The 23,908-nt window shown below is 39.4% G+C and overlaps 2 protein-coding genes across 2 annotated transcripts; both read left to right on the top strand.

The window, feature by feature from the left end:
- Positions 1-212: 212 nt before the first annotated feature.
- On the top strand, positions 213-6,746 carry zmat1 (zinc finger matrin-type 1). Its single transcript, XM_084706258.1, is given in 8 exon segments — positions 213-375; positions 1,605-1,711; positions 2,002-2,085; positions 2,186-2,333; positions 3,218-3,499; positions 3,911-4,001; positions 4,144-4,435; positions 4,438-6,746. Coding segments are annotated over 8 exon segments (1,869 nt in total). The 5' UTR covers positions 213-233; the 3' UTR covers positions 5,161-6,746.
- A 2,654-nt stretch (positions 6,747-9,400) lies between these two features.
- On the top strand, positions 9,401-14,949 carry cd8b (cd8 beta). Its single transcript, XM_084705488.1, has 5 exons — positions 9,401-9,524; positions 10,764-11,141; positions 12,369-12,461; positions 12,598-12,684; positions 14,912-14,949. Exons 1-5 carry the CDS (start codon positions 9,476-9,478, stop codon positions 14,947-14,949), a joined length of 645 nt encoding a protein of 214 aa, XP_084561614.1. The 5' UTR covers positions 9,401-9,475.
- The last annotated feature ends 8,959 nt before the right edge of the window (positions 14,950-23,908 follow it).

Here is a 23,908-nt window from a genome sequence, read left to right as displayed (position 1 = left end):
ATTTGTGCAGCAAATCAAGATTAAATTGCAGTTTAATGGAAGTTTTTCACACGCTGGTTTCACAAATGTGTGTATCGTGTTCTGAACCCCGCTGCCTAGGTTTGAAGAGGTTTTCATTCTGGCTGCAAAGGTGCGGTCCAACAAAACAGTTAAACATAACTATGATGAAGCAGCAAATGTATATTTATCTTGCGCACAGGAAATACGCATGTTCGTAGGCTACTCTAACAAAGATGGAGGAGCGAAGTATCTGTCCTCTGCCGATGGCAAAGGCAGATACTGAAAATTACATTAATAGTATTCCTAAAATATCTTCTGTTTCAGATGCTGACACAGTAATAAACACTTATAATACCAATAGTTCCCAGCTCAAAGGTGAGTTTGGTTAGAGTGTAAAAATGAACGTGCCTGGTTGAGCTATCAACGTTAGCTAACGTCCGACTCCATACAGTAGTACAAAGCTTAGCTCGTGTGTGCTATCTGCGAGTACTACTTATGTCGAACAGGCAAGCTGGTTAGCAAACAAAAAATCTAGCTAGCATTAACTAACAGATAATGCGTGTGTTTAACGCATGTTTGAAGCTTTAATAATCAGCTACAAATCTGCCCGGGTGTTGTAAGAGTAGTTGTATTTTAGCACAATTAGTGGCTATAGCTACATGGTTTGCTATCTGCAGTGCTAGCACTAGCCATCAACCAGCAACCAGTAAACGTTACAGTAACTAGCAAAAGTAGCATACTCACGGCCCCCTTCAAACCAGTTTTGGCCAAATATTTTTTTAATTGCTTGATATATAACCGTTTTCTATCCATCCCATAGTAAGACATTCGTAGTAGTAATGTGGGCTAGGCTTTAGTACCCTTCTAAAACGTATCTATTTGGAAATGGAAATGAATGACAATCATACATATATTTATTCTGTCTGACCCAAAGGTTAATGCACATCTTCAAATTATCCTCGATAACAATTCAACCTTCATTGTAGAGGTGCATTTTGACTTGGACTTCACTTCTGACAGTCCCTTTTGGGTAGCCTATTGTGTGCAACTAACGAATATATTGGTATAGTATTGTGGGATAATGCCTGGATGGAAAATGCCCAGGTACATATTAAATCCTTGTCCACAGCAATTATTACATGCCTGTCATTAATATGTTAAATATATAGACTGAACCATATATTGGCTTATTGTAAATACATTGACGTGTTATATTAAACATAGAGCACCTCCATTTCCAAATCACATATTCCAGGGCAAATACAGAGATTTGATCTAACTCTAAACATCTAAACATAGTTAATCTTAAAACAATCTTAAATTATTTAAATTAAATTGACATGCTGACTTTAAATGACTAAACATGAAGAAAAGCTGAAACAGGAAACTTTTTTTTGTTACCACACATTAATGTATAACCACATCAGAATGTTCTCATCAAACTGTACTTTCAAAACTCAGAAAAAGATCCAAATCAAGTCTGCAGAGTAAAAATAATCTACACTGGGGGTGTTTTATTTGCAATGATTAATTGTGCCCATAAAGAAATCCCCTACTGTACCTACCTGTAAGAAGATTTTGTTTTTGTTTTTCTGTCACTTCAGGAGACCTTGGGGAAGACCAGACACTGAAGGGACTGCTGACTGACGATCACTGCCATGTCTGTGATGCCGTACTGCTGTTTGAGTCTCAGAGGGTCTCGCACTACGAGGTGTGCTGTTGCCTCCATGTTTGAAACAGAATTGTATGCTCAAAGTGAAGCTGTGTCTATGTCAGTATTGAAGGTGCACTGTATAAGGAAAATGTGCAATCTATCCATGTCTGATGGGGTGATGCACCTTTTGCAAATCAACATGGGTTTGTATCATTTAACTGGGGAATCATTGGTCAAAGTTTGTATGAGAACATTCATCATAATTGTCTACGTTCATGTACATTTATAGATGCCTCAAATATTAAGGGAAAGCATGATATTTTGTTGACCTCCCTTCATCACGACAGGGAAAGAAGCATGCTCAGAAGTTGAGACTTTACCTGCAAGCAAAGAAAGATGAGAAGCGGAATAAAGACTCCAGCGGGTCTCAGGTAAGCCTCTCTCGTTTTACATTGACATCCCCACTACAAACACCTTATTTGTATTCAATTCTTTGTTGAAGTAATGAGGTAAATATTTTATATCAAGCAGAGGTGCATTACGATGGACAAGAAGCGCTTCTGTGAGCTGTGCAACATGGTATTCAGCTCGCCTGTGGTAGCAAGCTCACACTACAGAGGGAAGGTCCATGCCAAGAACCTGCGCAAACAGGGCCTTAACCCCACCGTCAATCCAACAGGCAAGGATTTTTCAATGCATTCAATATTTTTAATTGGTTCTCCTAAATCTAGGTTTCATCAACAAATCATGATTGCAATTATAAAACATTTAACAAAGTCAGGAAAAACACATTTATCTATTACAAGATCACAGAGCCATTAAAATGATTTTAATCATTAGATAATTTACAGTCAGAGCATAAAAGCAGAAATCTGTCATATGTAATTGTTTAGACTTGAGGAAACTGTACAGTTAGGTATGTATATTTAAAGTGCTTCATAGCAAAGAAAGGTGTGCAATATATTGTAGGGTCAAGCTACTTTTGGTGCAAAGTGCAGTGAAGAGTACCATGACAGTCACCTTAGCAGCAACCAAGTGTTCTGTCATACGGCTTGTAGTGGCGTCATATACTGCTACCGGTATCCCCTGGCAGAGACTGAATGTAGCCTGAACTTTCTCTTATATTAATCAATTTTTACAGAAGCAGCCACCACTGCTGTCAGTTTGTTAATCAATTTAACCCTTGTGCTGCCTTCGGGTCACATGACCAAAAGGTTCATAACGAACCATCGTTGTGTTTACCCAATTTTACCCAATACAAAAGCAAATAAAAATAATTTTCTTTTAACCTTCGCAATGTGGGGGGTCTGAGACAGCCCAACGGTTAAAAGAAAACACTTCACTTTGTTTTTGTATGCGGTAAAGTGGTCGCAAACGAAGGTGGGTCACAATGACTGATGGGTCAGAATGACCCGAGGAGAACACAAGGGTTAAGGGGTGTTGGCAAGTTTTCTGTCTTAAATCTAAGAAAAAAAGAGAACAATTCTGATAAAGGATGCTCACTATAAAATACATTACCAGATTCCAACCATTTATTAGTTTGTTTTCCATGCATGTTGATAGGTGCCTCAAATCAGAATGTAGCCCAAACCAGCCTACCCCTTCCCACTCAAGCTCCTAGCACGGCGGGCCCCCAAATGTCTGAGGAGGGGAACGAAGACTCAGACCCGGAACCCTACGCCCCTGCAGATGTGGACCTCAGTGACCCCAACAAACACTGTCGCCTGTGCGCCGCCTCCTTCAACAACCCCCACATGGCATTGCAGCACTATAATGGGCGCAAGCACCAGAGGAACCACTCTCGCCAGCAGTTGCTTCAAGACCTGGGAAATGACCGCGTGCAGGGTAACCCCACATTACACTTGGGGCCTGAGTGCTGTTTCAACGTTTCAGGATGTAGTCAGGCTATGAGATGTATTTGATTGTGGTAGCGACCCCTGCCTCTGTCACCATACACTGCCATGGGGGGAATAGTGTCTGCTAGGGATGAGTATAGCTAAGTGGTTAGAGCATTTTACTGCGTTTCAAGAGGTTGTAGAGTCGAATCCACTTGTGCATTGCTTTGGATATAGTGTCTGCTAAATTAACACAATATTATTATAATACTATATTTTTCTAGGGCTTAAGTGATTGTTGTAGATGGGCTAGAATTTCTTTTGTGTTTTTTGGCCTGTGCATTTATATTTGTGTGAATGTCTCCTTTTACTTTTTTCCTTCTCTTTACATCTCTCTCTCTTTCTGTACTGTATCTTCCAGAAAACAGCTTGACATGTCTGATATGCAGCATCGAGCTCAACTCTGTGGAAATGTACCAGGCTCACATGCAAGGAAATAAGCATCAGATCAGGTAGGGCCATCAGACCACTGAGAAATAAAGTTGATTCGAGTTCTAAAAAATATATAGAAGGATTACGTATTGAAATCTGCCCCATGCTACATTTTTTCATCATAACATACACTCCAGGCTGTTTCTGTTCCTGCCCCAACAGAGAGAAGAAGGTTCTCGACCTGTGCAAGTCTCAAAAGAAGGCGTACAGCTCGTTTACCGATGAGTTAGCTGACTATGTCCAGGTCCAAAAGGCTCGTGGGCTCGCCCCCAAGACCAATGTGGGCTCCACCAGAGGAAAGGGACAAACCCAAGGAGAGGAGCAGCAGGAGGAGGAAGACGGGGGAGGAAGAGGGAACAGCACCCAGAGCGAAGGCCCAGAACCCAGTGCCAAAACCCCATACCTTCCTCTCTCTTTACATCCTTTATGTCCCCCACACCCCGCTGCTTTTATCCCCCCACAGGCTGGCGTCCGCATTATCAGGTTGCGCCTACTGACCGGAACACCTACGGTTGGGGCCCCACCTTCCCTCACCTCCCCCTTCAACCCCTGGTCCCAGGCTTGATTTCGTCGAGATTGCATGGCCATCCATCAGCCCGGAAGAGGGCCAGGGAGCATTCAAGCTCCTCCTCTTCTTACACAAGCTCGTCCCCCTCTTCGTATACCAGTAGCAGTAGCGACAGCAGCACCAGCGACAGTGACAGTAGCGAGCACGGGGAGAGAAGGAGGCAGAGGGGGAAGAGCAGGAAGGAGAGAAGACAGAGGCTGAGAGACGAGGAGGAGGAGAGGAGGAGGAAAAAGCGGGGGATGCAGATAAGAGAGGACTCCGAAGGAAGGAAAGGGAGAGGGAGTGAAGCAGAGGAGGGGAGGGGAAGGGAGAGTAGAAAAAGACAAAGCAAGAGTTGTAGACATGGAGAGGGACAGTCAGTAAAAAGAAGACGTAAAGACAGCAGAGAAGGAAATGGGGGAGGTAATGTCAAAAAGCCAGAGATTGTGGAAGAGAATGTCGGATCTGCAGAACAGACCTTGGTCCACATGCAGTCAGAGACGAAGGAGAGTTCGGAAGAGAGGGAGCAGAATAAACCCAAGCATAGGAAAGACAAAAGGAAAATGAAGGAGAAAGTGGACACCAGGACAGAAGAGGAAAAGCTATGGGACGAGTCTATCCTAGGCTTGTAAAGCAAAGCAGCTTTACTGTTCCCTTCACATTAACACTTGTGTAACCTTGTTATGACATGAGGATGTTGTTAGTGAGCAAACTGACTAGCTGCAGTATATATAGATACTGACATACTGTACCCTCTCAACACAAAGCCTGTTTAGTGTATGCTAGAAGGCCAGCCACATGCTTTGTCAAAATGTAAAAGAAATTGATGTTATGAAACACGAATGGTTCACCTTTGTCTATGATGGCTGAGAACCTTTGACTTCAGTAAGGTCATGTTTGTTTTGTTTTCTGTTAATATTAAGCCAATGTTAGCTTTTTGGTCCCAAAAACAACCTCTGTATTGTATTTTTACAGTATAACTGTGTATTCAAGATGAAACCGTTTTGACAGACCTCACAAAATACAAATACACCATCATATTACAAATCTTCTTTTGAGAGAGAGATTCAGTAAGCGGTATTCAATCATGCATAGATTCAATGTTCTGTTGGCCTGATTTCCACAATGGAGAACCTTATTTTCCATACATTTTATTTGACCTGTTTTGATCAGGTACACCACAACAGCAGCCTCGGAAACAAAGGGCCCTTATTTATTTCGTTTTCAGCTAACGAGACCTGGATCTTACTTTCAAATACTTATGTTATGTTCAGTCTACCCAATGAAACCAATCAAATTCTGTAAATGTACACTGCAGACAATACAAGCCCCTTAAGTACTCTATTGTATGAGTGATAGAGACGGGTAGAGACATTGATAATACTTTCTGACAATCTGTCACCATGAAGCTATATTTACCTGAGAAGTAATAGGTGCGTACATTTATATCTCTTCTGTGTTTGTTCATAATGTCGATGTATGGTTTGCTATCTTGCTATCCAACCCTTGCACACTTGTTATTCAACAGTTCAAAGGACCGGGGAGTGAAAGAGGTGGTTTACCTAAAATAGTGAACTGATAATAATATCATATCCCATTGCCCTGATGACAATATCCATGGCGACCACTAGATTGTGCTGTTGAGCCATAGTAAACCTTTCTGTTTCTGAAATTCTTTTGTGTTCTACAGTATGTAATACTGAGGCTCATTTGGCATCCAAACTCCCACACAATATCTAAAACTATCAGACAAGATACAAAAGCAGACAAGACACTACATTTAGAATGGCCAAATAATATGAATTGTAGGAACCTTGAAATTGTACTTTTACAAACTGTAGACATAAAAAAAAACTGCTACTTTACAATGTCCTTGTAAAGTAGCAGGTTTTTCTGAAAAGCTTGAGACTGCCCACATTTTTATCTAATAATCTTAAGCGAATGGCTAAATAAAAATGAGCTGTGCATTTTTTTGTGGGAATACTACCACATGTCTACATAATAATTACAGTATTTTTTTTAATCCACATTGTACAATTTAGAACATTCACACCTCAGCAGTTGGTTAGGAACGTGCCATCCATACAAATTCAGATCCTGACATTTGTGAGCCGGTATCCCAATTGTCTCATTAGAGATTCTTCATAGTCCAAGAAACCACCCAAAATGTCAGTAAATGTATGTGTATTTGTTGGATAAAGATTGTCTCAACCTTGAATTTACAGTAGGCCTATGATTGAGTACTCAAAATATTTAACCTCTGATTTTCAATTAGATACAATAGCTATTCACTGTAGGTAGTGGTCTTTAATGTAGTACTTTCAAAATGTGCATGTAACAACCTTGCGTTGTTTAGTACTATAGCATGTGATACTTTGTTTAACAGAACTTCTAAAGACCTTTGTGTCTTTATGTCTGCACTACATGCAACAAAAAACATTTCTACACATGGCTTTGGAACTTGAGTCGTAGACACCAACAAAGGCTTTGACTTTCACAGAGGCGTGTAGAGTGAGAGAGAGATACTATGAAGCCCCCCCGAGATCTCCTGTTTTCAAAGAATCCTGTGGTCACGTTCCTTTGTCTCTTTCGAATCCCAGACCCTCGTAGAGCCAAGCGGTGCCCACATCCTCCCCTTTACGACCCCCACCTAGACCTTAATGTGCCCCCGCACCCACCCCCCATGCCTCCTAAATTCCTAAACCTCACCCACATAACACACTACCAAACTATATAGCAGTATTTTATTTCATTAAAATATCAGTCTTCTGTGGGCCATGAAAAAATGAATTGTGAATCAAAGGGTTATCCGTTCATGATTACTATTACTTACCTGTATGGATTCTAAGAAAAAGAAAGTGTATTGTCCCCAACATCATATACTTTTTCTTTAATTCTTCAATGTGATCTTCCAAGCAATGTTTTCTGTAAGGTACGCTTTTGACCCTTTTTGAGACCTTTGTAACTCATCGCTCCAACAGTTTAATAGTGTTCTATCATATGTGGTACTTTGGTTCATTTACATACATACATCTATTTGACAGTGATCTCTTTTCCTTACAGTGTGAACTTTGTGTTGACAACAAATATGTGGAGACAATACTTTCTTTTGATTCCATAGTCACATCTAAGGTTGCAGTATCAAAAGATTGTCAATGCGCTGGTTTTTCATTAGTCAATTTAATCTGTGCATGGTATTATGTGACGCCATGTGACTTAAAAATGGACAAAAGTACATTTATTCACATTTTATTCGAAGTAGTAACATTTACGACACACTGATAGTGGTCAGTTTCCCGCTTTTTCTTTCAGAAAAAGGACTCTGCTGGGCTGTGTGTCTTATTTTGCTGGTTTTAAGGCTCTCTCCCCCGGTATTTAGCACGGCATGCTGCGCTGTCACAGCTGGGCTCCTCTGGGTCACACACCTGGGCCAGAGGTTAGGGCTCAGCAAAGGGATTCAGCCCTATAACTCGCAAACCACATAATAGAACAGTTCTTCATTTTGGTTGTTGCTACAGAGGTTTCAACAGCTTTCATACGTTTCAAAAGGGGTGAATGCTCAAGCCATTCCATGTCTCTTGGTCTGTCAGACTTTAGAAATATTGTCAATAGAAGATATGTTGTTTTTTGCTAAGCAGTATATACTGCATATACTTTGTTCAGCTGCTACAATTGCACATCTTGGTCCAGGAGTTTTGTCCGCATTGGCTTTTGTAAAAGTATTCACACCACTTTTCCACTTTATTGTGTTAGAATCATTTAAAAATTCATAAATGAATGGAACTAATTTTCATAGATTCTGCATGTGGCAACATTTTGAACTGGACATAATTTAGAAAGTCCCACACCTGCCTACATGAGGTCCCATACTAAGTAAAAATCCAAACAAAGTAAGTAAAAAACCAAATTGAATAAACTCAATGTATAATTCTGAGATAGAGTTGTGTTAAACAGAATAGAGATGGTGAGCGCATTGACCTCCATAATTACAGGAAAAAAACTAAGACATTTGGAACCATCAAGACTTTTATAGAGCTGGTCGTCCAGCCAAACTAGCCTTGCCAGGAAGGGTCTTGATCAGGGAGGTGACCAATGTGCTGCACTTCACCAGTCAGGCCTTTACTGTAGAGGGGCTAGATCTAAGCATATTTACTGAGTAAATGACATTTAAGAATCAGTTAGAATTTTAAGTTCCAAACGGCACTTAAAATTGAACGTGGTAGCCTTGATGCCATGCTATACGTTTTGCGAATACCAGGTACTGCTCAACACCCGACTACAACCATCCCTACGGTGAAACAAGTTGATCACGACATCACACCAACTTATACATATAAGTAGCATGGACCAGGGTACTGATCAGATTGAAATAAATGACGAATGGAGGGATCCTTGCAGAGAACCTTTATTCGAGCATGACCTCAGACCAAGGCACACTCAAGATCACCTGATGCTGTAATTGTTGATTTTTCAAAGAACTCAATAAAGTGTAAGAATGCATGTAAATAAATAGTAACTATTTAAGTAGATGTATTTGTAAAAATTCTATTTTTAAATCTGTCCTGAGATTAAGACCTTTATGTTGGATATTTAGGCGAGGATCGATGTGTGTGTAAGCATGTCCAAGTCTGTTTCAAGGCATATCACTGGGTGGGGCCTTGTGAATGTGCATGAATGTGTGTTTGTATATCTCTGCAATCTGTGTGTTAGCTGTGTGTGTGTTGTCCTGTACAGTATAAGTAGTGTGTGTGCTATCTGTAAAATTCAGTCTGTGATAGGCCCCCTGTATGTGGATCTGTGTAGTCACGTAGGGGTGTTACCTTGGCGACACTTGGCCCTGACAGCTCAGTTCCTCCCTTCATCTTTGACAGTTACAGAGAGGGAAAAGAAAGCTTGTTTTTGTCGACTTTCAACTGACGTTCGAGGCGTACACTCCTGACCTGTAGGATGACCCCACTAGCGCTAGCATGGGCAGCAATGTGTTTGTGGACCACAGGTAGGCCACCATGTCTAATTCTCTCAGTCTTTTTTTATACTTATATGACACGCTTTGTCATAGGGGGAACCTGTCCTTAGATTTACGTTGGGTGTTTGGAGTTGTCAATCAATGTTGGTTAGGCTACATGTAATTATTTTCAACAAATTTATCTCAAATATCAGAAATAGAGCAATGGTTTTGTAATTTTGTAGAAATGTATGGGAATTTTATGAATGGGACATCAAATAAATAGCTAATAGGTATTGCGCAATGGACGACAGCAGGCCTACTCTACGCCAATATTTTTATGCAACATATAATTATTTTAAAGTATTAATACTATATGATTCTGTTCAGTTTTGTAGCTATAGGATGACATTTTGCATTATTTCTATACATTTTTACAAATGGATCAATTCTTAAATACGGAATGAAACAACAATTTCGCTAACAATAAAGATAATATTGACACACAACCAAATCTTCAAGTTAGAAAGTTTAGCATTGCTTTTTTTTGTTGCCAAGTTCGAACTTTATTGGCTGATGGGCCAAAGGGCACCAAGACCTGCACTAAATGTCGGCCCCTATAAACAAACAGAATTTCAGACAGCAAACTGAGATTTTCTGAAATAAAGTCAATGAGCTATTCTGTTATGAGATCTAGCTTAGCATGGCATATTTCATAATTGTCTTTTTGATGAATAAAGTTAAGGAAACCAGTCAAACACAGTGGATCTACAAAACTATCTCAATACCTGCCTCACGTTAACCTTTCTAGATAACTCCTTTCTTTCCTGGCTGCCACTGAATTGTTTGAAAGCAACATCATTATCAAATTTCCACTGTTGCAAAACAACCAGTTGCATGAGTTGAAACGTATATATATAAATACACATTGTGTCACTGTGTCATTACTTCATCCTACATGGTGCCATCTTAGGCTCATGAAACAAGTCTGCTTTCTTTCCACACCAATGTCAATGTATTATTGACGGTAACTTAGTATAAAAAGGAAAAGGTTTTACGTTGCCTTGTCTGTTATACCTCTGACATTTAACATAAACATGATATCCAAGCAGACGAAGTTAGGTCCAGTCTCGGTAACCAATTTTTCTCTTTGACCTCTAACCTATTGCCTTACAACACACACATATAAATGTAAATGTGAATGAGCTCCATTCTGCTATAAATCTGCTGTAAATGACCATATCACATTTTCACACCCTCAATCTTTCTGTTTCTCTTCCTGTCAACCAGTGTCCAGCCAGCCTCCTGAAATGACCCTCCAAGTTCTCTACCCCAAGATCTTTGACAATGAAACCCTAACCTGCGTTTGCTCCGACGGTTGCATTGATGTGTTCTGGTTCCGCAGCGTACACAGCAAAAACGGCTCTGTCATCTTCCAGTTTCTTGTCCACGCCAACAAGGTAGAGCGAGTCAAGTACAGGTCTGACATGGCCCCAAAGGATAAAGACCGTTACAAGATCAGTGTGCGAGATTCTGGGCCCATGGTGGCTTTCTCCCTACGCATACATTGTGTGACGGAGATGGATGCAGGATTATACTCCTGTTTATTCCAAAAACAGAACAAGCATCAGGAACGATCGAGATCTGGGTTTCTGCTGAGGCCTGGAGGTAAGAGTAACCCAAATGTTCAGTTCCACACTCAGCTTTAAATCCAATTCTGATTAAATGGGTATTAGAAATATCCTGATAAGAAAAGTATGGAATTACCAACACCAGGAATTTGCTTACACAGCATCAGTGTGCTTTTAGACTTTACACAAGACGTGTATTTAGAGTTGGAACTTATGATGCACGTCTCTACCTTCCCACTTCAACACACAAACACAATGCCTTGGAACTTTGACAGCATTGAATTGTAGATTAGAGATGTTGCACAATGCTACAACTCCACCATGTCTACTCATGTCTAAAGGTTGTTCTTGCTTTGTAAAATTAAGTAATCTCCCAGTCCACAAAAAACTGCTTTCTTAGCACCATGACTGTATGGGTTGCCATACTGAGTTGCTAGATGCTGGCTGTGGAGAAATGCCTACGGGTCCGCTGTATATCCCTTTTTCATCATTTCAAGGACAACCTTGAAGTTAGATAACTGTCAACAAAACAAGCAGTCACCCATGGTCAGTTCCAAACAAAATGAGAACCCATGGAGTTACACAATTTAAAAGTGTCTATGAAGCATACATATGGCAAATTTGTACTTTCACATTTTGAGCCAACCAAGTGGACTTTAGAGGACATAGGTCATTGCTTGCCAGTGCCTATCACTATAAAGATGATGAGCTCCTACATGATCCCACATTCTAGAAATGGCAGGTGTCAGGTGTTTGATCGAGGAAGTGATCAGAGTTGCAAAGAGAAGTCTGTGCAGAGCCGCTGCACTTTATTCTGTTTGGTATGATAACCTAGTCTCTCACATTCAGGTCATTCAGAATTTGCTGAAGCAAAATAGGTCAGGACAAAAGGAAAAAAGTAAACACAAAAATACAAACAAAAACATGTGATTGTTAAAGTCTCAAAGTGTGTTTGTTGATAGCATTTTACACAATTTTCTGCAATGTTGATACAAGGCTGTACACCAATAAATTGTACATCACAGTAATCAGGAATTTATTCTAAAATCAACATTAGAGGGACAAATATCCCACTTCAACAGCACAGTATTGTGGCAAAACTTATCTGGTTTTGAACAGTTTTAACTACAAATTTGACATGAGACCCTCTTACTGTGGAATATGTTGTTGGTTTTATTAGATTGATTGATTAGTATTTTGAATCATTCGCTAATTGTATGTCCGTGTACAATATCTTTGTGTTTTTGTGATTTTTGTCATTCAGTATCTCCTCCAACTCTTCCCCCTGTGACAAAGCCACCGAGAAAAATCATTCCAATTTGCCGCTGTACTACAAGCAGAAGTAATCACCATAAAGGTAAGCTGTGTTTGATCATTCCCTATTCGCCATGTGTCAGTTAACATGTCTTCTTTTGGTTGATTATGGTGTTGTGTTTAATAAAACAGATCAGGTAACTGATTCAGCACGAGTAAATGCTGGTGTTGTGTTTTAGGCTGTGGCACCATGGTCCTCTGGCCCCTGGTCGGAATACTTCTGGGCCTGGCGGTCGCCCTGATCTCCACTCTCTACTACTTCAGTCGTGAGTGTCTTGTTTTCTGGAAATTATGTAAAAAAGACTGTGGCAGACTACATTCCATGGTAGTTTATTGTTCCTCATAATGAGATTGGGCTGTTTGAATTACTTCCACCACATCCACAACATAAATTGGCATAAACTTGTGTTATGGAGATGAAGTCTTGCTTTAAGAAGGTTTCTTAATGTACGCTCTCCTACATGAGCTGTAAGCTGTTGGATTTGGCAGTAAATTAATATTGGCAATATATTCCTTTGACAATTAGCAAGTGTTTTACTTTGAGTAGGTCAGGATATAGTAACAATTAGATTAAAGCACAGACTCTCACTGTCACGGCTGGCTGCAAGGAGGACCCAAAAACCAAGTGCGTAACGGAAAGTTTATTAAAGGAGAACTGGAAACTCATGAGCAAAGCAAAAAACAAGATGTAGAAGTAACTAAAAGGGATGATCCGAAAAACGTGGTCAGGAAAGGCAGGGTCCGAGATCGGGAAGGCAATTCAGTGTCCAGGGAGGGGTAAGGCAGCGGCTGAACGTGGCTGGGGAAAAAGCATATTGCAGGGTCTAGAACAGGTCTCAATCATAACAAAACTCTTCCGGCAAAGAAGGAGGGAAAACAGAGGGTATTTATAAGGGGTGTAATCAGTGCAAACAGGGAACAGAGGCGGTGAGAAGGAAAAAGCTGCTGATAGAAAGAGCACTGCCATGACACACAGTGACCACTAGGTCACCCCTCAAACCCTGACACTCACGGTCATTTTGAGAGCATATTCCGACAAAGCGGAAAACCCATTTTGTTAATTATACCACTTTCCAAAGACAGGCTCCCTATGATACACCACCAAATATTATTGGACAGTTTAACACAATCTACAATAAAATACTCGTATTTAAAAGCTAATATTATTTCCATACAATCACTGCCTAAAGTCTGCAATCGACAGACATCATCAGCCTCTCTGCCGCACCATCAGCGGACAATGTTGCTCTTCTAGGCCTGTGCCGCGGCAGTCTTCAGTTCCTGCTATTTGGGTGGGGGGGCGTGGGGGGGTTGTCATCAGTTTCCTGTCCTTTGTGTAAAATACTTGCTCGATTTGATACTTGCTCGATTTGATTCGGACAGGGTCAACCATTTAGCTAGCCAACAATTATAATCATTTGACCATTGGAGTCTCCTTAGTTGTTTTGGTAGAATGTTTGTTGTTGCATCATAACGCACCATCCAATAAGCTGGAGGAATTGTGTTGTTTCTGAGCACATTCAATATTAATTTAAACTTCAGATTTAATACTGTTGCTGCCAGTTAAATCATCAGTGAGCCAGTATCCAGAGTATGTCCTTAACACTTTTGTCCTTAACACTTTGTTTTAAGTTTGTCTGGAATACAACTTTCTAAGCTCTTCAGGCACTATTTAGCATAATGTAACTTGGCCTAAATGATTTTCATGCTTACTGAGGTACTGCAGGTGTAAACGCCTAAGCCTGCATCCTGGAGAAGGCTTGTGAATGTTGGGCTGTCAGTTTTTGTACATTTTTACTCACTCACAAAAGAGAGGGTACTTTGGTCATCTATCTTGGTCTCGCAGATAGTTTTACATAGTTGAGCTCATCTCTGCTTTTTATTTTGTGGTGAATAACATGGTTGATTTAGGACTGCCCAAGATGTTTGTCCCTTATATGTATACTTTTTATGTTACTTTATGACAGCCAGTTTAGTTTGCATTGCAACCACTGTGTTTATCATGTTGTTGCACCACAAACAGTGAGCATAAGCAAAACATAGAATAGACTCGATATTGACAGTTCTCTTATGCTTGCACAAACTACATACAACTATTCACTTGCCTCATGAAGGACAGCTGTGGTGTCAACAATATGGAAAATGCCTGCAAATTAGAGCTGACCGTCTGCATTCACCCAGTACTGGTCTTAGCACATTTGGCACCCTAGGCAAGATTTATCACCCCCCCCCCCGCCCCCCCCCCCGCGGCCGCAACATGGACATTCGACGTGGCGCGGTTGGCGCCCTTTGCTGGTTGCGCGGGAGAGTTAATTAATGGGATGCACTTGGGAAAATGCTGCCACCCTCTTCCTGCGGCTGCCTATGTCACCAATAGGAAGGACCGGCCCTGCATTCACCTACTGCTGACCATAAACATGCTTCATTTGGAAACTGCATTCATATGTTTTTGGATGTTTAAAATGTACATATATTTTTTATTTACACACATAGGACTACCAAGAAAGTGCAGGCATCAGTTTGCCAAGTAAGTAACGCCAAGTCACAACACGTTAGTTGCCGAATTATATGTTTTCATCGATTAATTGTTCATTTGAATATTTGTATTTACTATCATTACTATCATGTACAGTTTCTAACTTATTGTACATACATTTAGTAGATATAACTAGTTCTTTTGGACACTGTCCACAACTGAACTTGTTTAGTGGTTGGTATTTCAGGCCATTTTTGATCATCCCAAAAATTATATTGTCAGTTTGTCAGGAATGCTTATTTACTCTAAAATGTTTTTCTTTTTTGCTTTATAGGAAGAGGTAGTTGAGTTCAAGAGAAGGGGCTACTCTACCGATGGGCACAGGTGTGTGTCTGTATGGACACTTGTAATGTTGAACTTCAACACAAGAAAGGTCAATCCCAGGAAACCCACTTTGACTGAAACATTGAAGAACGCAATCCACAATTATTGCCAAGTTATCTGTCCAGGTTTGGTTTTTAAAAATAGGTTATATTTTTATACATTAAATATCGTTGGACAACAGGATTTTTCCATTGAAAATGTAACGTTTATTGACATCAATTCATCCAAACACCTGATTGGGTGCACGTTGGCAGAGGACCCGCTTCAGTTCTTCAATATAAGGAGAATTTGACGCAAACTCCCAGCTTTTCATCACTTTCAACATCTAAACTGCTGATCCAGCCCAACTCCAAGTTCTTCTTGATATGTTTAATTTTTTGAATCAATGCTTATAATTTCTAAAGAAATGCATTTATCTCAACAGAACTTATGTTGTATAGCACTGCTGTGTGTAAAATGTCATAATTGATAAATATATCAAATTGTATATAATTATGAACCCTCTCTGCATGCATTCTAGCTTAATGTGGTCCTTGCCATAATTTAATGTAAATGTACTTTGTTATAATGTTATCTCTAATGAACTAATTTCTCTCAAAACCTCCCACCTTTGAATCAACATCACAATACTGGTCTTCACCAAGCTCTGGAACTGAATACATGTAACATGCATGTTAGTTAACATTAACATTCAGCTGAAATAAGAGATAGACAGTGAAAGGAATAGGTCAACAAAAAGCACAAGGGTCAAGGAACATCTGGGAGAGTGTGTATTAGCTACCAAGTAAAAACTTTGCAAGTATGTAGGAATTGCTTTATAATAATGTGGAATTATAGGTTTGCATCTAGTACAATAGTGTAAGGCACCATGTGGGGGAGGGGTGTCAGGGGTAACAGCATTAACATCCACTTAGCGTTGAAGAACCAAAAGCAACCATACTAAGTTTCACTTATGGGAGGCGAAATTGTAGGGAGGCGAAATTGAGAAAATGTAATGTGTTCACGTCATAACATTTAGTCATTTAGCAGTGGTACAATAACAGTTACCACTTTAGTGTATCAAAATATTTTCATAAATGTTGTCTATGTGAAGTTATAGAAGGCAGCAATTCAAGCTGTTGAGCACGTGACTACAATGTCTCCCCCACTTTTTGAACATGGCAAATTTCCCCCCCCCCCCCACACACACACTTTATTAAGGACACATTAACAGACGGATTCTCAGTTTTCAAAAAATTGATGTCCCAACCATATATGAAAACAAATCTACAAACCTAATCAAACTCATAGCATTAGCTTATGCTATGGTAATTATTGTGATTAGCTTAGGAACCTTCCACTTTCTTCCACAGAATGTTGCTATACACCTTTAATCAGTCTTTTATTTTGTCAAGATACAGAAGTTCAAACCAGAATACCATAACATAAGCCCTTTCACGTGCTAATTTAAATAAAGTTGGGTTTCCAATTACATCTACATCTTCTTGTTATACAAGAGGGGGTCAGATGGCTGAGCGTTTAGGGAATCGGGCTATTAATCAGATGGTTGCCGGTTTGATTCCGGCTGTGCAAAATTATGTTGTGTCCTTGGGCAAGGCACTTCACTCAACTTGCCTCGGGGGAAGGTCCCTGTACTTACTGTAAGTCGCTCTGGATAAGAGCGTCTACTAAATGTAAATGTAAGAGTCTTTTGTGAGAGACTAAAGCTGTTTGCAATATTTTCTAAAGCTTACGAGAAAGAATTCAGGATCCACCAAGACTCAGGGTATAAGTGAATAAGTATGTTTGCGTGCGTGTGTGTTCTTTGTGTGTGTTCATTAAAGTCTGGTTAGGTTTCATGCAGGGTTCAAACATTCACCTTGATGCTGATTTCTCGACTGTAGCAGATCTTCAAACGAAGCAGAAACTGTACAGAGATGCTGTCTCAAACTGTGCATTTGTTCTCTTCTGATTGTAACAAAGAAAGTCTCTCTTTTGAGGTGATCATTAAAGCCTATTCTCGGTTTCATTTTGTAATTTTTCATTTAGAAATTAAGATGTCTGTGTGCAGACAGGTGGAAAGGAAAGTGAAGTAATCAATTCAATTATGTGATTGAAAGGGATTATAAACTTTCTATAGGCACTCTTTATGAACGAGAAGTTTCCTAAATACACACCTACAGACGTGTGCTTGTGGAGTGGGTGGAGTGTTTCCCTCTTTCAATATCTAGTTTGGCGGAAGCAGAGTGGGAGAGTAATGGGTGGGACAATTTCTTACCCTCCTTTTGATCACTTCTATGGTATTGGAGCATTGCACTACATACACTTTTAGAGACACAATACACAGACATGATGGAAATGTAGTTCAAGTTTTCAGTTTATTTGCCATTTGCAACAAGTACAAGCACAGGTAAATTGGAATACTTTCAGCCTGCTTGGTCCTTCCTATCACTCTAGCATAAGTCCAATATATTGGTTCCAAATTTTTATTTCAAAATAAATAAATCCTAATCCTATGTGATGTTTATGTTTATTGATACAATCCAGTCGTTGACAGCTTGTGATCGGCACGTCAGGTTAGTGTTATGACACCTGTAGTTTTCTAACCAGAGAAGCAGAAAACATCTGTTTTTAGCGGTTCTTTAGGTCTAAGCAAGTGAACGAGACGCTTTCCTGTGCAACGTTGAGAGAATGAGAAAGAGAAGAAAGAGAGTGAGGTAGAGAAAGAGAAGACGTGCATGTTGAGATACTATCGCTCTCCTTCTCTATTCTTTTACCTTTGAGATGCTCAGCTCGAACTGAAACAAAACGACCACAGCAAAAACCACAGATCTTGCCACAGGCAAGACGCAGAGACAGACAGAGAGGAGAGGGAAGGAGAAGGTGAAACCATATGTATACTAAGGTGGTACAAACTGTATCTGAACTTTGGTTATTTTAATTAAAATACTGTTGATATGTTGTCTTTCCTGTCAAATACATAACTGTAAAAACCCATTTAGAAAGAACAAACAGAAAACAATAACTGCAGAAGCTTACATTGCTTTGTCTTTTAGGCAGTGTGCGATTCAATAACAGTGTAAATTCAATAAATCTATACAGATATGATAAAATAACAAATAAGATATGGAAAAAGTAAAATAAATCTTTTTTTTCATCTAACCTATAGGTTTCTTCCTCCAGCAACTCTAATGCAGTCATCAAGCGTTCCATTTTGGATTTGGCATTTAAAAATGCAATTAAAAAATGCAATAGGACAATTGCAAATTGCAATTGTCTTATTGCAAGTTATTTTTTAAACTTTTTTATATTATTTTATATGATCTTCGTTCAAGTCTCCTACCCCACGCTGACCCATAATTTGAGGATGTATTATTTCATGAACAAATGTATCAACTGCTTGATACATAAACTCATTTAATCACTAATCTAAACATGTCAGATACGTTTTTTTTTTTGCCGTTATTTTCTTCATTGTTTCAGTTTTTTTACCTTAAAAAACGTTACAGTGAACTTTTTACCCTTTCCTACTTTTTATTTATTTATTGTTTCGTAATGTTTCCTAGCATTTGTATCTTGACCATAATCAAGTCTCAGACAATGTATGAAAGAGGTACATTAGACTATCATTCTCTACAGCGATAACACCATACTCATGGTGACAAAAACCATATGGCGTTCAAAATCTATAAAGGCCTTTGCTAGTAGGTGTTTGTTTTCGAGTGGCTTGATGCTTTTAGGATACCAATCCATGGCACACAATCCCACTGTTTCCGAGTGTTTAAGAGAAATTATCATGTTGACACATTTAACTGTATGAATTTGTTTTACCATCATCGTATTTGAGTACTCAATGTAACATTCAACATAAAACATTACGTAATTTAAGGCTACACTGTACGCAGTACAACAATTTCAGAATGTCAAAATCATATTTTTCTACTTTGTTATCAATAGGGTATTTCTGACTACCACACACAAGAAATGTTTCATTGAGCATAGGGTAATTCATCTATTTAGATAACTTTTTATTACATCCAGTGACAGATTTGACAAAATAGTATACATTTACAGTCTTACTTATTTGTTACTCCAATTTCTACAACAGTGCGTTTCTTAAAAGCTCAAAGGTCAACTCTGATTACTCAAATGAACATAGTTCAACAATTTCATAATGTCAAAATCATATTTTTCTACTTTGTTATCAATATGGTATTTCTGACTACCACACACAATAAATGTTTCATTGAGCATAGGGTAATTCATCTATTTAGATAACTTTTTATTACATCCAGTGACAGATTTGACAAAATAGTATACATTTACAGTCTTACTTATTTGTTACTCCAATTTCTACAACAATACATTTCTTGAAAGCTCAAAGGTCAACTCTGATTACTCAAATTAACATAGTAACATGATTAGGTTCAGAACATGCAGTGGTTTGACTAAGCTATAAGATACTAATCTAGTGACCTTATCAAATGACAAAATAAGTATTTCATCTAACAACCATACATGTGTGGACTAAAGTCCAGCTCTATATTGTAGCAGCATTCATTTGATACCATCAGGACTTAATGCGTACTGATGCGTAATGATGATTATTTACAACTGATCACCTTTATATTTACAGCATCAAGATTTTGGAAACATTTCAACTTCAACTGTACAATGTGTTTGGATATATTTGTGTATATGTAATTATGTGTGCATGGGTGATTTGGTGTGTACTTACTGTCTGGAATATAGAGGTGATGCGAAGCTTACATATAGTAACCTATAGTATCCGGATAGATCTTTCTTTCTTTCTTTCTTTCTTTCTTTCTTTCTTTCTTTCTTTCTTTCTTTCTTTCTTTCTTTCTTTGAATGGAATGTTAGTCATATTCTGTTATTCTTATGTTCAGGGGATTCTCTTTGTCACTGGCATCCCTTGGTCACCCCCTACACTACTCTCTCTCTCTCTCTCTCTTTCTCTCTCTCTCTCTCTCTCTCTCTCACACACACACACTCACACATGCATACTCACATTGGTCGGTTTCAGCTGGAGATCCCATGTGTGACTAAGACAGGGAAGCCCATACAGGTGGGGGACATTGACTCAGTGAGAGAAAGCACCATAAAGGTGTGTGTGTGTGCCTGTGAGTGAGAGAAAGAGAAGGATATTATTTGACTGTGTGTGTTGTGTGTGTGTGTGTGTGTGTGTGTGTGTGTGTGTGTGTGTGTGTGTGTGTGTGTGTGTGTGTGACTCAACACTGGAAAAGGCGAATGGAACTCAGAGTGGGCTAACTCTCAGAGTGCCTCTCTGTCTGACTAGGGCTTCCTGGACACCCACCTGATAGAGAACATCAACAGAATCCCCCTGGTGACTGTAAGGGATATGTAGTCTGGGGGCAGAATATTTCCACTTCACTAAAGTGAACATTTACGTGTTTGATTTATTACTGATGGTCTTTTTTCTTGTTATATTTGGTGAAGTACCATAAATGGCCCAACATTGATTTTTTAAAGATGAACCTGGTTGCAGGGTGTTCGATTACTTGTGGTATCAGTGTTAAAAGAGAACATTTGGGATTTATTTATCACTAGTACAGTGTCTGCAACCGTGATGTAGTCAGTGATTAAGATATTGGTTAGTTGATATGGTGACACACAGATAAACACACACACAGATTCCTGGAATTATAAAATGATAGTGCAGTGCCCATGCCTGTGATTCCAGTGACCGTGATGCAGCCAGTGATAAAGCATTGGCAACTAAACTATGACTGGTTATGGCTACTAGTTTTTCTAATTTGACAGCATGTCTGTTCTCTTATACATTTCCCTAGTTAAAAAGACAGAATGTGCATTTTCTTGTACATGCATAATCAAAATGTCTAACAATTTGTTGAAAAACCTGGTGAATTATTCACTCAGTATGAAAGACCAAATCTATAAATGGCAGAGACAAGGTTCTTTTGGTATAGAAACCTGAGTGAATGAATATTTTAATATTCGCTTTCTTTCAGCGTGATAGCTAGCATGTTTTTGCTTACGTTATATGCTCAATTTAGACTAATACATCTTCTTAATTTTCCTTTTATTTACATTTAATTCAAACTATGAGAATGCTACAGATATCTTAGCAAACCTAGCTAGCTAATATTTACATTTATTCATTTAGCAGACGCTTTTATACAAAGCGACTTCCAAGAGAGAGCTTTACAAAGTGCATAGGTCACTGATAATAACAATAAGATAGCCCCAAAACATTGCGAGTAGCCAAAACATGAAGCACATATTGTGAACAACCAAAATAAGTGCCAAAGGGAAGAACCATAAGAGCATGTAGTTAAAGTTACAATTAAACAACATGAACCGCTATTAGTGCAAGTGTACTTGTGGCAGTTAATATGGCAGTTTATCAACCCTCTGGGACAGCCTGGTGGGTTGCCTTGTCTGTCAGAAAGCTTATATTTTCTCAAATACACTTTTATCCTGTCCAAACAACTTGACCAACTCCACTGCATGTCCTTGGGTCCTGAGCCACACACCTGCCAAATTCAACTTCAGACAGTGACCAGCTCCAGAGATAATTGAGCCACAGACACACACACACACGTACACGCACACGTACGCACACACACAGATTCCTGGCATTATAGTATGATTATCATGATTTTCATGAATTACACAATTAACAGTGCCTACTTAGGCTGCCATTCATGATATTCCACCGACAATACCTTTTATGTTATGTTGACATGTGACGAGTCCACCAAGTAAATTCAGGCTTCGGGACCCAAAAAGTCTAGAAATGGCACTGCGGGGGTGATTAATCGCAATTGCAGTTGTTGTTTTTCATAGACCGAGGAAGCACAGGCACAAGATGTCGCAATTATGTTATTGCAACATGAGTAAAGTTAGAAAGTCAGTGTAGCGACATTTATATGTGTTTTCTCTGCAACGACAGTGGAAAAGTTAATACGCCCACTTAAACCAGTCTAAAGACATGCTACCTTACATAATATTGACTGCCTCTAAAACCCACTCTCCTTAATTTAACAGGAAATGCGCACCATTGCGCCACATTTTAAAAATACTGGTTACAGTGAATAAGCAAAGCCTATTACGTTTTTTTTTTTTTAAGAAGTAGGCTTAATTACTTTCGTTGACCTTATGGGATTATGTCCCCATTTCCGCAGATACCTAAGTGAACATATGAATGGTGGATTTCAAAAGATAGCCTATTCGGCCTGTCTTGTAGGCCCCTATTTCCCTATGCAATGTGAAGCTTTTAACGCTAAAGCCAAAAAAAGAAAGAAAGAGCGACCAAGGACACAATAATTGCAGTCAGATGAGTCTGATATACCTACTCAAACACTGTCTGTGAATGCAATTCACAGCAGTTGTATGGTGGAAATTAAACAGATATGTTGAAAATTAGAGCAATTAGTTACGCAAAGGAAATACCTCACTGTACTCAAGTCAAATTCACCCTGAAGCGTTGAGGATGCAGAGCTGCACGAGTCAGGTTGATGGCTCCTGAATGGGCAGCTTGAGTTGGCGAGTAGTGTGACAGACAATGCAATAGTCTGTCCAGAGCGAAACGTCTGGTTGCATGGGACATTTCATTCAGTGCATTGGTCATACGGTGTGCGAACTGCTGAAAGATTCAACTGCAAGACCACAAAGTGAAAATCTGAGGGAGTACTATTACGCACCGGGGAAACTAAACTTGCGTCAACATGAGCAACATCATGGGTCTATGCGAGTCGTGCCACAAAGTGAATAATTTAGCCTTCAATTTAGCTATTTTCAATGCCTCTCCCATTTGAGCAAGACTAGACGGTCGTTATGGAGTCTAGAGACTAGCCTAATTGATATTATACGTAGCCTACGCTGACACTGGTAGCTTTTAGGTAAAATGCTCTGTATTGCAAGTCTCATAGCCTATCGGAGTCTTTAAAAACTGTCTGGAGCCTATTTTTCTCTCACTTTCTCCTGTAAGGTAATGTCCTTGTTTTTGGAACTTGCAGTGTCTTTTAGCTTTTATTTGTTTTTTATTAGGATACTGTTATTATGTATTTATTTATTATTATTATTTATAAATGTATTATATTGTCTAGTTGCAATAAACTTAAAGGCTGTGTTGTCCCTTTCTGGAAACCATAAGACCGAACCTTAAGGTGTGGTTGGTAGCGCGCAGCTGATCCACACGCACTATGCCATCAGTCTCACAGCCCGGCTAACTGTTCTCTAATTTGAACTGACTACGGCTGATTTATCGGTTCCCCTTTCAGTTTGCGCTGAGCAGGCCAAACGTGTAATATGATTTTATTTGAGTTGATTATGGCAAATCTATCGTCATCGAAATTGTTTTGCCTTGGACATGAGCTGTGGCATAGGCGTAAATTTAGGGTGGGGCGGACAAGTCCCCACCAATGTTTAGGAAACATGTAATTGTCCCCACCAATAATTGCGAGTCTAAACATAAAAAAAAAAATATTTTAACATTTTCTGCTCCACAATTGGTTAACTCTCTCAAGGTCAGCGTTACTCCTGATTGGCAGGAGAGCGCTGATCACAATGTGTACCAGCCTGTCAGCTAAAAGTGGTTAAGTAAGCGTCGACGAGAGACTGTGAGAAGAGATTCAATGATTGGCTTT

This window comes from Hypomesus nipponensis, chromosome 9 (genome assembly GCF_054491055.1).
Source record: "Hypomesus nipponensis isolate SF chromosome 9, ASM5449105v1, whole genome shotgun sequence".
Taxonomy (NCBI): domain Eukaryota; kingdom Metazoa; phylum Chordata; class Actinopteri; order Osmeriformes; family Osmeridae; genus Hypomesus; species Hypomesus nipponensis.
Note: the sequence above shows the minus strand (reverse complement) of the source record. Positions and strands in the feature narration are given on the sequence as shown.